Source organism: Vicugna pacos, chromosome 25, assembly GCF_048564905.1.
Source record: "Vicugna pacos chromosome 25, VicPac4, whole genome shotgun sequence".
Classification (NCBI taxonomy): Eukaryota; Metazoa; Chordata; class Mammalia; order Artiodactyla; family Camelidae; genus Vicugna; species Vicugna pacos.
The window spans coordinates 38,713,675-38,728,307 of NC_133011.1; the positions used below are offsets into that span (position 1 = coordinate 38,713,675).

The 14,633-nt window shown below is 54.8% G+C and overlaps 1 protein-coding gene across 11 annotated transcripts in view; it reads right to left on the bottom strand.

Moving 5' to 3' along the window:
• The window catches only part of LOC107034264 (maestro heat-like repeat family member 5), a 36,216-nt gene that overhangs the window by 12,854 nt on the left and 8,729 nt on the right, over positions 1-14,633 (bottom strand). For 10 of the 11 annotated variants that reach the window (XM_072949840.1, XM_072949838.1, XM_072949837.1 and 7 more), the window contains 10 exons: positions 14,214-14,360; positions 13,398-13,520; positions 13,233-13,309; positions 12,469-12,604; positions 6,794-6,889; positions 6,061-6,165; positions 2,574-2,709; positions 2,304-2,401; positions 888-1,037; positions 45-199 (listed from right to left, as the gene is read on the bottom strand). In XM_072949840.1, the coding sequence (XP_072805941.1) occupies positions 45-199; positions 888-1,037; positions 2,304-2,401; positions 2,574-2,709; positions 6,061-6,165; positions 6,794-6,889; positions 12,469-12,604; positions 13,233-13,309; positions 13,398-13,520; positions 14,214-14,360 (1,223 nt within the window). The remainder of the gene's footprint in view (positions 1-44; positions 200-887; positions 1,038-2,303; positions 2,402-2,573; positions 2,710-6,060; positions 6,166-6,793; positions 6,890-12,468; positions 12,605-13,232; positions 13,310-13,397; positions 13,521-14,213; positions 14,361-14,633) is intronic. The other variant, XM_072949841.1, reaches the window with a different exon arrangement.

The following is a 14,633-nucleotide window of genomic DNA, read 5'->3' on the forward strand; positions in this document are numbered from 1 at the left end:
ACAGACAGGTATTCATGTCTGGGCCATGGGCGCAGGTGCCCTACCTCTCTGAGGGGTGGCACAGGGACAGCATCACCTCGACAGTCTGCTGCGTGTGCTGGGTCCCCAGCAGTGTCACAGCCTTCATCATGGTCTGCAGGACATCCCTGAAGATGATGCAGGGCAGCTCCTGGAACAGGCCCTGCAGGATCTCAGCCACCTGTGCCGGGAAGGGCGGGCCATGGGAGCCTCAGAGCAGTCCTCCAGCTTCAGCCTCCCTCCCCCACCGGGCCAGGGTCCACCTCCTCTGAGAGGGCATCTGTGGCCTCCTCAGCCCACAGTCTGACCCCTGTGTGGTCCCTGTGGCACGATGGGGCGTCTGGACATGTGCTCACAGCTGGTGCGGCCACTGACACTGACACTGCAACAGTTCCCCCCTAAACCTGTCCTGGTGGAAATGGGAATCAACTCAAGGGGCCAGTGGACCTGGCAGCCCCTGCAGAACGGTGCTTTCTGAGTGGGCTGCAGACTAGGTTGGCCAAGCCAGACCGAGGGCAGTTAAACCCTAGTGAGGCGACAGCGGTGCGGGTAGTGATTTCTCTCTTTCCTACTGAACGAGACTGTGATGGAGGCAGGGTGTCCCTCTGATTGCCCAGGGCAAGGCCTTAGGACCTTGAGAGGTCTGGCTCGACAGGGACCCTGGGCATCACAGGACGCAGCCCTGCTGACAGCCAGGGCCATGCTGTTTCAGGCAGCTGCAGGCATGCTGTCTACCACCAGTGGCCAGGAGCAGCCTCGGGACCTACTGCCTCCTGGGGCTCCACACACGCACGTGGCTGTCCTACACCCTGCACCCCACGCCCTCCCTGGCGGACCCTTGTGCTGCCGGGCCAGCACGCAGCGCCCACCTGCTCCGGCTTGACGCTCCAACCCTCGACGATCATCAGGAGCAGCTCCGCGGCCAGGTTGCAGCGCAGAATGTCGCGGCTGCAGAGCCCTTGCAGGAGCGTGAGGACCAGCTGTGTGTGCTGGGCCACCGTCAGGTTCCCATCCAAGGCCTGTGCCAGAGGGGCTGTGCTGAGGGGCCGTAGGGGGCCCTCCCGGGTCCTGTGGGCTGGGAGACAGGACTGCGGGGCACTGCTCTTCCCCAGGGACAGAACGAGCACCAGGTGCACAGACTTGCAGAGACCCCGGAAGGGCCCAGATTGAACCCCTGCCCCAGGAGGCTGTTGGAGCCTCACCCAGCTTGCCTCTGTGGGCAGCTGGAAGTGTAGCTGCTGCAGGCTCAGAGCAGCCCCTTCTCTGGAGAGTCGCTCTGGGGACAGTGGGAATGAGCAGCCTTGCCCAGGAGGTCGGAAGTCCCCACCCCCAGCCTGCAACCAGTGACTGACTTGGGGTACGGAGGGTGAGACCAACTCCATGGTGCAGTTCCCACTGCAGCACCGGGGGTCAGGCTGAGCCCGTGCCCCTGCTCAGCTCTTCTGGCCCTGTCTTGCTCTCTTCACTCCTTCCTCCTGAGAACACAGCCTGGTCCTCCGTAAACTGCACTGAAATTCCTGTCCCAGGGGCTGTCTCTAGGAGCCTCCACACCCCTCCCCTTCACCCCGAGACAACAGGCTTTAAAGCCCTGGGCTCTCTGGGAGGGATTCCCAAGGGACGTCCACGTGCCCAGGGGTGTTGTTGCTCCTGTTACAGCCTGTCCTGAGAGCAGGCTGCAGAAGATGATGAAACAGGCCGCAGAAGATGATGAAACAGGCATAGAAATTTTCAGTGAGCTACCAAGGGCCACTCAGCCCGTTAGGGGCAGAGCTTGGACTCAAACCTAAACCTTTGACCCCCAGTCTAACTCGAAGGGAGCACGCAGCCTGAGAAGAAGGTGTGCCTGGGGAGGGGGGAGCAGAGGGGATGGGAGAAGGGCGTCTGGCCATCCCGCTGCCAGAACAGTGGGGAAGTGCTAAGGCCTAGTGAGGGGCTGAAGGGGCCCGGGGGAGGGGGTTCTGAGAAGGGAGATTCCAAAGGTGTTCCCATTGGGGAACCTTAGACTCTGTGGTTCCAAATTGGCCCAATTGCAGAGTCAGAGGTGGGAGGGTGTGGGGGCAGGGTGCTAAAGGGAAGAAAAGCAGGTGCTTTCCCTGAAAGGAACTTCAAGGTTCTGGCTCTTCCTAACCTGCTCCCATGCACAGGTTGCCTGGGGCCTCCATTGGCCCATCTGTAAAATGGGCAGGGAGGTGGATAGAGTCCACGCTCTTGGGCAGTTGGGGGATTCTGTGTGAGCACAGAGCAGCTGTCGGCCCCTCCCTGCCTTCAACTCTGACAGGTCCCACCTTCACCAAATTGTAGAACTTCATCTCCGACTCCCTGCGGACCCTTGCTTCGAAATTCTTCATCTTATTCAAATTTATGAACTCCGCCGTGTTCCCTGCTGTGGGACACTTAGCCAGTCAGGAGGCCTGCCGCAGCCTGAGAAGGGACACCCTCCTCTCCAGACCACAAGGGAGGCGCAGAGAAGCCAAGCAGCCAGGCCAGTGCCCCAGGAGACGTGGGCCATATGGCCCCTGCTGGCCTCTCCCACCCCATCCCTGCTCACCACTCACTCTTCTGCTGGATCAGAAGCTGGAGGAGGAGGTAGACACACTGGCTGGAGTGGCTCTGGGTGATTTTGTCCTTGTCCCTCCACAGCAATGTCAGCAGGCCTACTTGGCGGCCCAGCATGGAGGGCAGGGCCTCTTCCTGGGGAGGGTGTGCAGTGAGCAAAGCCAAGCCCGGCCTCCTGGTGTCACGTCCGCTGTCCCTCCCAGCTTTCCAGCTCTCAACCTCTTCCTGTCTCGGCATCTTGTGGGCAAGGCACCGGCTCAGCCTCTGACAAGGGGCTCCCGTTCCAGGTCTGGGAAAGCCCTTCACCTCCCTGACCCTGGTCCCCTCATCTGTAAAAGCCAGTGGTCCTTTGCCTCTGACAGGAAGTTAGCGGCACTCCTACCATCACTTCCCTGTGTGCACGCCTGTATGTATGTGCTTATTCTAGGTGCTTCAAGACTTTTCCTGCTTACCGTTGTGTTTCAGCAGTTTTGGTTGTGATTTGCTTTGCTGTAATTTTCTTTGTGTCTGTCCTGTTTGGGGTCCGTTGATGTTCCTAAAGCCATGGGCTTGCATTTTTCATCAAATATGAAATATTTCAGCTTTTTATCTCCAATATCTCTGCCCGAATCCTGTCACTCTCCTTCCAGGCCTCAGGTACTCCCGACAGTGTCCCAGCAGTCGCTGGGGCTTTGCTCGTTTCTCCTCCAGCCTCCCTTGCTCCTGTGGATGCTTCAGTTTCAGTAGGTTCTGTCATCCTGTCTTCTAGTTCGCTGACACTTTCTTCTGCAGTGTTTGATCTTCTGTTAACCAACACAGTGAGGTTTTCATAGCAGATACTGTATTTTGCAATTTCTAGAATTTCCATTGGTTCTTTTTTCTAGTTATCATTTATCTATTGACACTTTATGTATATTCTTTCATTATGTTCATTTTTCCTTTAAGTTCTTGGACATTTATGATAGCTGTCTTAAAATTTCATCTTCTCGTTCCGTCATCTGTGTCATTTCTGGATCTGCTTGTAGCGACTGATTTCCACGGGTGGGCGTTCCCGTTTCTTCACCATCACGTGTGTGTTCTTTGCGTTTTGTTTTGGCAGGCATTTAATTGATCTTTTGGAGGCTTGGGGTTAATTTTTTCATCTGAGCACCTTGAGAGCAGCCTTTGCTCTAGGACTGAAATAAGCCTACTCATAAGGTGTGGCCTTTACGGGAGGTTCCAGGCGGCCATTTGTTCCTGGAATGGTCGGGAAGCGGTGTTGCCCAGCTCCTGTGAATTCCAGGAGTTTCCCTTTGCTTGGCCTCCATGTGCAGCTTCATATTCAGCTGAAGACCCAAGAGTACCCTCCAGATTCCTGGAGCTCCTTCTCTGCACAGCTGCCCCCTCTCTGGAGCTCGCCTGGGGGACCCAGCCCCTCTGTGTCCCTGAAGTCCCGTCTCTGTCTCCTCAGCGCAGCGGCATTAGGGAGCCGCCTCCTGGGGCTTCAGAGCAGAAGACGCCTTCAGGCAGGAACCTGGCACGGCTGTGGGGCCCTCCCCACCTGTTGTCCACCTCTCAGTGTTTTGTCCTGGGCCGCCTCTCGGCACCGTGTGGACCGGCTGTCTGTGTGTTCTGACCCACGTGACGGCGGTGCGCGATGGAAGGGCGGAGCTAGCGCCCGTTACCAGGCAGCGTCGGGGCGGTGCAGGGTGCCGGGAGGGCTTCCTGCAGGAGCTGTCTGAGATGCTGGAAATGCTGTAAATCTTGATGCCCGTATTTTTTAGAAGTCACTGAGCTGCATATGTACTATTTTCGCATTTTACTTCAGTAAAGTAGGGTAAAAATTTTACGTGTTCTTCACGCCCAAAGCAGGGGGTGGGGGGTTGCCCCTGCAGTGCTTCCTCTGAACCTTTGGCCTCAGAGACCCAGCGGGTGGATGGGGCTGGGCTTGGCTGGACGAGGACTGCCCCGAGGCTCAGATAGTTTAGGCTTGTAATTGGATGTGTTTTTGAAGTGTTAAACCGGCCCCACAGGCAAATTCGTGTGTCCAGTCTGGACCTCTCCACTCACCTCCCGGCGGGACTGTCCCCCTGCCTGCTCCCGTTTCTCTCGTCCAAAAGCTCAGGCCCTTACAAGGGCCTGCAAAACGTCCTCTGCAGCCGCAGCTGGCCCGCCGCCCCTCCTCCTCGGAGGCCACCCACGCCTCCCAGCCTTGTCTCTGCCAGATGCCACCTTCTCAGTGAGGACCGCCCCTACTCTGACCCCTTACCTTTTTTTTGGATAACTAAATTTTATTATGATTTTAAACTCAGAAAAATTGCAAGAATAGTTCAGAGAATTCCCATGTATCCTGTATGCAGGTTTTCTCATTATTTATATTCCCCACCCTCCATCCCTCCGTCTCCATCTCTCCCCAACTGGAGACGTTGGGGATTTGACCCCTAAATACTTCAGTGTGCGTTTCCTAAGAACAAGGACGTTTACTTAATGCAATCACAGTGCAGTTATCAAAGCCAGAAAATTTAACTCTGCTGCAGTGATGCACGTCTGCCCCCACCCCGAGGTCCAATTTGAAATCTCATCAGCAGTCCCAGTACCTCACACATGCGCACACAGACGTGTTTTCCCCCTGGCTTGGGGCTGTATATTACTTCTATTTTCCACACTAACTTTTCTTTAACATATCACGTGTAGTTGACATGTTTCTTTAATCTGAACTCATTCCTCAGCATTTGTCTTTCTCAGCTGTGACTGTTTGAAAAATGCGGACAGGTTATTTGGGTTTATCTGCTGCTTCCTCAGGACTAGATTTTGTATCCCCGTCTCCGGCTCTCAGTGGAAGTTTCTAGTTTTGATGAAGTCCTTTTTACCAGTATTTTATTTGTAGTTACTGCCATCCACACTCTGTCTAGAAGGTCTCTGTGTATCCCTAGTTCATGGAGAGATTCTGTTTTCCGCTTGTTTTTGACCTTGGCCCTGAGCCCGCGCTGCGTCTGGACCGACTGCTGTGCTGTGACGGGGGCTGGGCTTTGTCCCCACGCCGGGGGGCCTCTGCCTGCTGGAGCGCTCGTGTGGAAAGCGCTTTCCTCTCCCCCTTCAAGAGCTTCAGAGCCTCTGCTGACGATGGATTGGCTGTACAAGGGGGGGCCTGATTCTTGACCTCCTGTTCTTTTCCATCCATCTGGTCATCTGTCTTTTCTCCCGCACCACACTGGCTTGGTTCCGAGAGCTTCTTACTGTCCTGAAACTGGCAGTAGGTCCTCCAGCTGGTCCTTTTCTGAGCTCGTTCCGGCTGCCCGGGTCCTGCCAGCCCCGCCCGGGTGCTCTGGGCGGTCGCCTGGCCCCCTCCTTTCTTTCCAGTCTCCTGCTTCTCCCCACCCTATCTGAATTGCGACCTCCTCCCCAGGGCGTGGCCTTGTCCCCCGCACCTGCCAACCATCCAGGTGCTCAGTGGACACTGACTGCCCTAGCCAAGAGGGAGGCAGGGCAGCTGGTCCAGCATGGGCCGGGGCCCAGGCAGCCACTCACGGTGAGTCTCACGTAGTCCAGCACGTACTTCAGGAGCAGGAAGATGGACTGCACCACCCGCCTGCACTCGTGGCTCTTGTTTGACTTCAGCCAGGGTTCTGCGTGCTAGGGCGGAGAGAGGGACCCGTCAGCCCGTGGACCCACCCTTGCCCTCCAGCTCAGACCAGCCCTAGGTGGCTACGCGAAGTGGGCGGTGGGAGGGGTGGCTGTAGCCGGTCCCTCCCCACCAGACGGTTCAGCTTTCCCTGCCCATCCGCCAGCCCAGCAGCCTTGGGTGAGACTGGGTCTGCAGCCATGTGACAGCCTCCCTGGGCCATCGGAGCTCTGGGGGTGAGTGCTGTCCCACCAGGCTCTGAGTTGGCCTCTGTGGCCTGGGGGCAATGAAGGGGGAGCAGAGGGAGGCCCGCATTTGAAGGAGTCCCACAAACCACTCCTCAGACCTGTCCTCCTTGCCCCTGGGTACCCCAGGCGGTAAGGTCAGTGGGCCGCCCCGGGGTGCTCCTTGCAGGGCCCCTGGCCCCCAAGATGCCCACTGCAGCCCTTACAGCAGGTGAAAGCCCCGGCACTCGGGTCAGCGGTGTAGTGCACGCCTGCCGACCTGCCCCTCTTGGCGCCTCCTTTATGTGGGGGGCCTGCCCTGGGCGGGCCCTGGGGAATCTGAGTATGGGCGGGTGGGGGGCGGCCACTAGGAGCCCTCACGTCTGCACCCCGCGGCGCCCTCCCCAGGCCTCACCTGCAGGAGGAAGCAGATCTCATCCATGCTCTCGTTCTCCGAGACGAAGTTCTGAAGGAGCAGGTCCAGCGCCTGCGCGGACTTCTGGTACAGCACCTGACAGGGCAGACAGTGCCTGGTCCACCCCGGCCGGCCCCAGCGTCCCGGCCCTGGTGGGTGAGCACGGACTATGCGGGCTCCTCGGGGCAGACCTGCCCACAAGACCCCGCCAGGCGCGGGGCTCCGCGCACGCCGCCCACCCCTCCGGATCCGCGCCTTTGCCGAGCGGCTCCGTGGTCTGCCTCGAACGCCTCCCTCAGGGTTGGTCCTGCTCTATGTCCTTTCCCCTCCTGGGCTCTCCCAGGGACACATTTTGTGGGTATCGCCAGGTATTTGGCTCTCAGGCCCGAAGCCGCACGCAGAGCAGCTGCCCAGTACTCGCCCTGGTGGCGGATGGCAGACCAGCGCAGCGCTTGGCGCTGGGAGTCGCTGGGTTGAGTAGGTGGCTGTGTTACTGTGGTGCGGCGCCACACAGGCACTCGCAGGGCGTGGAGTGGCTGTGGCGTGTGTGCAGTAAGTCCTGGCTGTCTCTGCACGGCAGTGCTGTCACCTGCCCCCCTTGGCCTAGCTGAGGGTGGAAGCTTTCTCATATTCCAAGGAGACGGTGCGTGCTGTAAATGCAAATGAGAAGTGACTGCAGCCGGCGCCTCTCAGTGATGGCTCGCTAGCTGCACGGCCCTTCTCCTTCCGTGGATGTGTGCTGAGCCCGCGGTCTGCACCCCCTGTAGGAGCTGACGGTAGGAAGCAGGCCTGGCTCCCGATCACAAGAATCTCCCATCCAGTTGGAGAGAGGCAGGAAGAATATGTTGTAAAAATCTCAGAAGAATACGAATAAACATCTAAACAAGTTTGAGGTCATGTTGCTGCTGCTTGAAGTGCTGTAGAAGAGGACAGTCCCCTCGGACCCAGGGGACCCTGGGCCCAGCCCAGGCGGGCACGCCTGCCCTCTGCCCCGCCCTCCCATCCGTGGAATGTCGCTGAAGGCCAGGTGGCTGGCGCGCCCAGGACAGAGCTGCAGAGGAGAGGGGTGCAGGAGTGCTGCTCTGGCCCCACTGACAGTTCTCTGTAAGAAAGATCTGAAAAGGCTCCAGATGTTCACGAGTAATTTGACTGTGTTCCATAGCAAAGCCAGGAATAAGTGCAGGATACAGAAGTACATAGCACATGACAACGTTCACGTGTAGTCAATGTAAGAATTACCCGATGTGCAGAGAAGCAAGAGAGCATGGCCCGTGCCGAGAGGGAAGTGCCAGTCAGCCCAGACCAGCCCGTGTGTGACAGAGAGGAGGGTCAGTAGACAGGGGTGTGGAAGAGTCCCTGTCACTGTTGTCCATATGCTGATAAGCTGGAGGGAAGACTGAGTGTGAGACACAGAAGATACAACAAAATGATCCAACTGATGTTTGTTTGTACAGCACAGGGAACGATGTTCAATATCTTGTAATAACCTTTAATGAAAAAATGTGTAAATGAATAGATGTCTGTGTGTGCGGGGACATTGTGCTGTGCATCAGAGACGGACATACTGTGATTCACTGCACTTCAGTTTCAAACAGTGACCCAGCTAGAACTTCTAGAGATGGAGACCACAGGGTATAAACAGAAAGTACACAAAGGAATGAACGGCAGATTAGACTTCGAAGGAAGAAGGGATTAGTGAAGTTTACAGTACAGCCCCCGCCACGTGCGTCTCGCTCCAAAATGAAATGTAGAAGGAGGTGGGCAGAACGTTAGTGCCCTGTGGGACAACTGCAAGCAGCCTCACGCACTGGTACTGGAGTCCCCAGGGAGCTGGGAGCGGGGATGCGACAAAAAGTATGGAAATAATGGCCAGAATGTTTCCAAATTTGATGAAAAGTACAAACTCACAGTTCCAAGAAGTTCAACAAACTCCTAGCACTAGAAACATGAAGAAAATTACATGAAGGCATATCATACTGAATTCCTGAAACCAGTCTTAAAGAGAAATTATAAAAAAAAAGCAAAACCAAAAAGCCAAAAAAAAAAAAAAAAGCCAAAGGGAGGAAAGCTGTTGGTAGAGGAGCAAAAGTAAGGGTGGCAGTAGATTATTTTGAATGAAGCTGTGCAAGCGAGGAGTCCGTGGGTCCCGCACTTCTGGCACAAGAACAGAGTCTGTCAACTTAGGATTCTATTCGCAGTAACAGTGTCTTTCACTAACAAAAACTCAATAAAGACTCTTTCAGACGTCTGAAAACCGAGCTGCTAGAATGGTAAGGTCTGAAAGGACCATCTCCGGACAAAGGGCTAATATATACAAAAGTTGAGTGTATTTGGTTTACCAGAAATGAACAATTGGAAATTAAAATTTTTAAATGTCATTGGCAATGCCAAAAAAAAAGAAGAAATATATGGGAAAGGACCTGATAAAAGATATGTGAGAAGCTCGAGAAGCATCGAGGAAGCCTGGGTGACTGGAGAGAGAGGCTGTGCTCACAGGTCACAGGTAAAACAGTGTGGAGGCATCAGTCATCCCCAGACTGACCCAGAGACTGAACGTAATCCCAGCCAAAATTCCTGTGTGCTGTTCAGTAGAGGTTGACCTGCTGATTCTATGACCCATGAGGGGAAATTCAAAGAGCCTGGAATCGCATAAGCAACATTAAAAAGAGGAACAAAGTTGAAGGACTTCCACTACTCAACTTCAAGACTTGCTACCAAGCTATCAGAAGCAGTGTGGTGGTGACGTAAAGACAGATACACTGCTCAGTGGGGCAGAATAAAGAGATCAGAAATAGACCCAGATACATGGTCCACTGATTTCTGACACAGGTGCAGAGGTACTGCACTAGAGGAGGTGGTCTTTCAACAAGCGGTCCTAGAACAAAGAAACTTCAGCCCACACCATATGCCATATAAAAGCTAAAAACATGTTCAGAGCAGATCACAGGCCTGTGTATAAAACCTCAAACATAAAACTTCTAGGAGAAAATGTAGCATAGAAAACAGGGGAAATTGAGAAACACGTTTCTTCTGTACATTCAATATCTGGTAGTAACCTATAATGAAAAAGAATATGAAGATGAATACAGGTATGACTGAAGCATTATGCTGACCACTAGAAATTGACACATTATAAACTGACTATACTTCAATTAAAAAAATAAAAATAAAACATGGGAAAAATCTTCAAGGGCTTGGGTTGAGCAGAGATTTCCCAGAGAGTCGTCCCTCGGTACCCACGGGGGATTGGTTCCAGGACCCCCACAGATGCCACAGTCTGGATGCCCAAGTCCCTTCTCTAAGATGGTGTTGTATTTGCATATAACCTATATACACCCTCCTGCATACCTTAACTTGCCTCTAGATTAACTTATACTACCTAACACAGTGTAAATGCAGTGTACATCATTGTACATGCAATGTAATTTTTATGTGAATAGTTGTTGGCGTGGCAAATTCAAGTTTTGCTTATTGGAACTTTCTGGAAGTTACTTTCTGTCTGAGATTGGTTGAATCAGCAGACGTGGACTCTCTGGATGCAGAGGGTCAACGATAGGATACCAAAATCACTGTCCATAAAAGAACAAATAGATGAACTGACTTTCTTAAAATTAAGGAAGTTCTGCTCTTCAGAGAAGACTATTAAGAGAATGAAGACAAGCCACTAATTGGGAGAAAATACTTTCAAATCATGTCTGATTAAGGCTCACGTTGAGACTATAGCTAAACAAACAATGCAATTTAAAACTTAGGCATAAGATTTGAACAGATGCCTCAGCAAAGAGGACACAAGGTGAAAAGATGCTCCACACCTTGATCAGTAGAGAAACGAAGATTTAACCCACAAGTCACCACGACAGGCCCAACAGAAAGGCTGAAATGTAAAAGACCCACCATGTCATATCTTGGTGTGGACTTGGAGCAGTGGGAGGTCTCACCCGTGGCTGGTGGGAAGACAGCCTGGCAGTTGGTTAAAAACTTACACATGTACCTGCCTTGGGACCCGGCCATTTCACCACTAGGTATTCACCTGACCAAAACGAAAATGATGTCTATGTGGAGACCTTACACAAGTCTCATAGTGCCTTTGTGTGGAACAGCCCCAAACTGGGAATGAAACAGAAGCCCATCGTCTCGTGAGGAGTCAGCAGATGGTGGTCAGTCTGTGAAGTCAGACACTGCTAAGCAGTGGAAAGGGATGAGCTACTGACCCACGCTACAGTGTGGACGAGTCTCAGGACCATTATGCTGAGTGAGGAGAACCCAAATGAGGGAAACTCAACACCATGAGGTTCCGTTAGTACCGGAGTCTTGAAGATGCAACGCGTCGGTAGCGAGAGCAGTCAGGTGACGGTTTGAGTTGGGAGAGGGGAGGAGGAGGGTTCCATGGTGGCACAGGAAGCCTTTGGAATGACAGGTCTACTTGTTGTCTTGTTGCTGGCAATTTCGCAGTGACAGGTCAAAACATGTATAATTGTACGTTTCAAATATGTCCAGTCTGTGGTATGCCAGTTGTACTAGAGAAGCCAAGGCCAGTTTCTGTCCAGTGTCGTGTCCCCTGCCCTTACCTCCAATACCATGTACATATATGGATATGGATGGAATACTGCTCAGCTATAAAAAGAATGCAGTAATGCCATTTGCAGCACCATGGATGGATGGACCTAGAGATGATCATACTAAGTGAAGTAAGTCAGACAGAGAAAGACAAATATCGTATGATATTACATGTACAATCTGAAAATAATAAAAATGAATCTAAATATAAGCAGAAATAGACTCACAGACTTAGAAAGCAAACTTACGGTTACCAAAGAGGAAAGTGGGGGAGGGACAAATTAAAGCATGGGATTAACCGATGCAAAGTACTATGCACGGAGCAGGTCAGCGCTGAGCTATGTTCAGTACCTTGTGATAACTTACAATGGAAAACAATCTGAAAATATATGTATAAATAGCTATCACTTTCCTTTACACCTGAAACTAACACCATATCGTAGATCAAATGTACTTCAACTTATAAAATGTGGTGCTGGGGGAGGCAGGTAGGTTATAGTCGAGGTACTAGCTTCGGTTCTGGGGAAAAGTGTTTTGTTGTTATGAGAAACTAAACCAAGTGCAGTACGCGTGGACCAATGGCGGGAGTAGGTCATAATCGAGGATTGTGGTCACTTAGTTCTGTGTGCCTGGGGTCCCCTGGGGAAAAACACCAAGTAAAGATACTAAATGTTCAATTTCTAAACACTTCTAAATAAAATTTTTTTCAGAATTAAGAAAAGAAAAGTGGTGCTGGTGGCAGCCCGGATTCCGGGCCGGGCGTGGTGGCAGGCGTGGGTGAGCCCTGCAGGAGTGGGTGCAGGTGGGGAGCGGGGTCTTGGGAAGAGACACCACGCGGGTGGACCGGCGGCCTGGGGTGAGGGAGACGTGCTTCCTCCCCGTCACTCCTGACTCGCAAAGCTCTAGTGAGTGACATGGAGACCAGAACCCCACTTGAGGGGCAGAACCCTAAGATGCGGGGCTTTTCCAAGGTCAGAGCAAGTCTACAGTGAGTCCAGGTGAAACCCAAGAGGGACCGGAGCTCTCTGCTCTGCTCCTCTCACTCGCCCACGTGGCCCAGCCCCCAGAACCCCCCATCCAGAAAGACCAGAGAAGGGCCCTGGGGACAGGGCAGTCACCACAACGTCCGGCACGGGGTCCAGCGGCGGCAGGCTCGTCTTCAGCACCTCCGCTGGGGGCAGTGTGTACAGGCTCTGCATGCAGGTCTGCAGGATCCTGGACTTGAGCGTGGGCTTGAGCCTGGGCCGCAGGTGGCTGGAAGGGACAGAGAAGGCTCCAGACTTGTTTGCACAGCCACGCGCCTGGCAGTGAAAGGCTTGGCCGAAGCAGGTTCCCAGCAGGCAGAGGCTGTGGCCGTCGGTCTGGATTACAGACGGGCTCTGGACTGTGGCATGGGGTGAGGGGTGCTGTTGGGGACGTGGAGCTCGTTTGGACTGCGAGGGGCACCCCGACTCATTTATTCACTCCTCTTGGGCTCTTTGACTTCTATTGTGCAAAAACGTAGGAATTATTCTGGGGTTGGTTCCACACTGTGACCAGGATCGGAGCTCAGAGTGACCGGGGTCAGGACGGTGTGTGTCTAGGATCAGGGCTTGTATGTGAGCAGAGTCAAGGTTCGCTGTGTGACAGGCCGGGACGTGCTGTGTGACCAGGTCAGGGCTCAGTCTGTGCCCACGCTAACATCTTATCCCGGAGGAGAACAAAGGCAACCCCTCTGTCCCTGCCAGAGCTTGGCCCCGGGAGGCCCTGCGCTGTTTCAGTCCCTGGGCCAGCCCCTCCCGCTCCAGCCCTCCCCCGCCTCCTCCTGTCTCCTCACACACTGACCCCTACCCCATCCTCAGGGGCCTGGCCGGGCTCACTCCTGGGCCCCGAGGGCAGCTACCTCAGTTCTGTGATGACCAGTATGATCTTCTGCCGGAAGAGGTTGACCAGGATGTTGGGCTCATTCTCCAGGATGCACTGGGGGCAGAGAAGGAGCCGGCGTGGCGGTGGTGCCTGGCGGTCCCCGTGTGCACCTGCTGGGCAGGCCCCTCTGGGGGTCACTCACCAGGAGACACTGGATCAGCTCTGGTATCTGAGTGAACTTGTATCTCTGGGCACTGACCTCCCGACTGAGAGCCTTCACTAGCATGATGGACGCCGAGAGGAAGCTCGTTTTTAAGGTGTTGTCCTGTCCGGACACAGAGGGGCACCGAGGCCAAGTCAGGGGCCAGTCACTCAGCGCCGGCCCACCTGACCAGGGTGCAGGCAGTGCACACACAGCACAGGGCACGCCCAACAGCACGCGTGCAGCACACATCCAAACACAGCACCTTTACACACAGGTGTGCACGGAGCACGCACGCGCGGCACACAACACGTCTCCACGCAGCGTGTTCAGTCCCACGCAGCACACAGCACACACACATTGACAGCCCACGTGGCAACGCGCAGCACACACCCCCGTGCGCTCAGGCCGCGCCGCGCACGGACAGCGGACACGCGAGCCTAGCCCTGCGCTCACACAGGCCGACCTCAGAGGCCTGAAGCACTGACCCATCCTCTCACCCCCACTCAGGCCTGCCAGGCCCAGTGACATGTGTGTGAGAAGGAGGTGACGGTCTAAGAGTCACCCTGAGGTCAGAGGTCAGCCCCTGCTGAGGATTAGGACACAAAACCGTGGCCACGGAAGCCTCCGGTCACCCGGGTCCCATACTCGGCCCTGCCCCACCGTCTTCACAGCTGGCCCCCGCCCGGGCCCTGCTTGTCGGGCGCTGCTGTGAAACCCATCTGGCGGGCAAGGAGGTGGAACTTGCTGCCTGGACGTAGAAACACTTGTTCTGCACACGCGCACACCGCAGCTCGAGGGCTGGGCGGGGCTCACGTGGTCGCTGCACCAGAAGTAGTACACCATCCTGGAGGCGATGTTGTCCACCCAGGGCAGGATGTGCTTCCCGGCGTGCAGGGCCATCCGCCCGTAGCAGAGCAGGGTGGTGCTGCCGATCCACCTCCAGTGTGCGTCGGGGTCCGGCTGCCACGGCAGGAAGTGCAGTCGGGACCGGGACCGCTGGCCGCCAGAGCGCGGACTCGGCCCCGCCAGGCAGTGCCTCCCCTCTAAGCATCACTGCTGTGCGGTGCCCGGGACGGGGTGGCTTGCAAAATGGAGCCGCTCGACATGTCCCCCAGGTCAAGTGCACAGGTGAGGACATGGGCCTGGGCCACACACATCACTCTGGGTCAGGGCAGGCCCCACAGCCCCCGACCGTCAGTTCCGATGGAGGCTCTGGACCCCACATATAGGGCC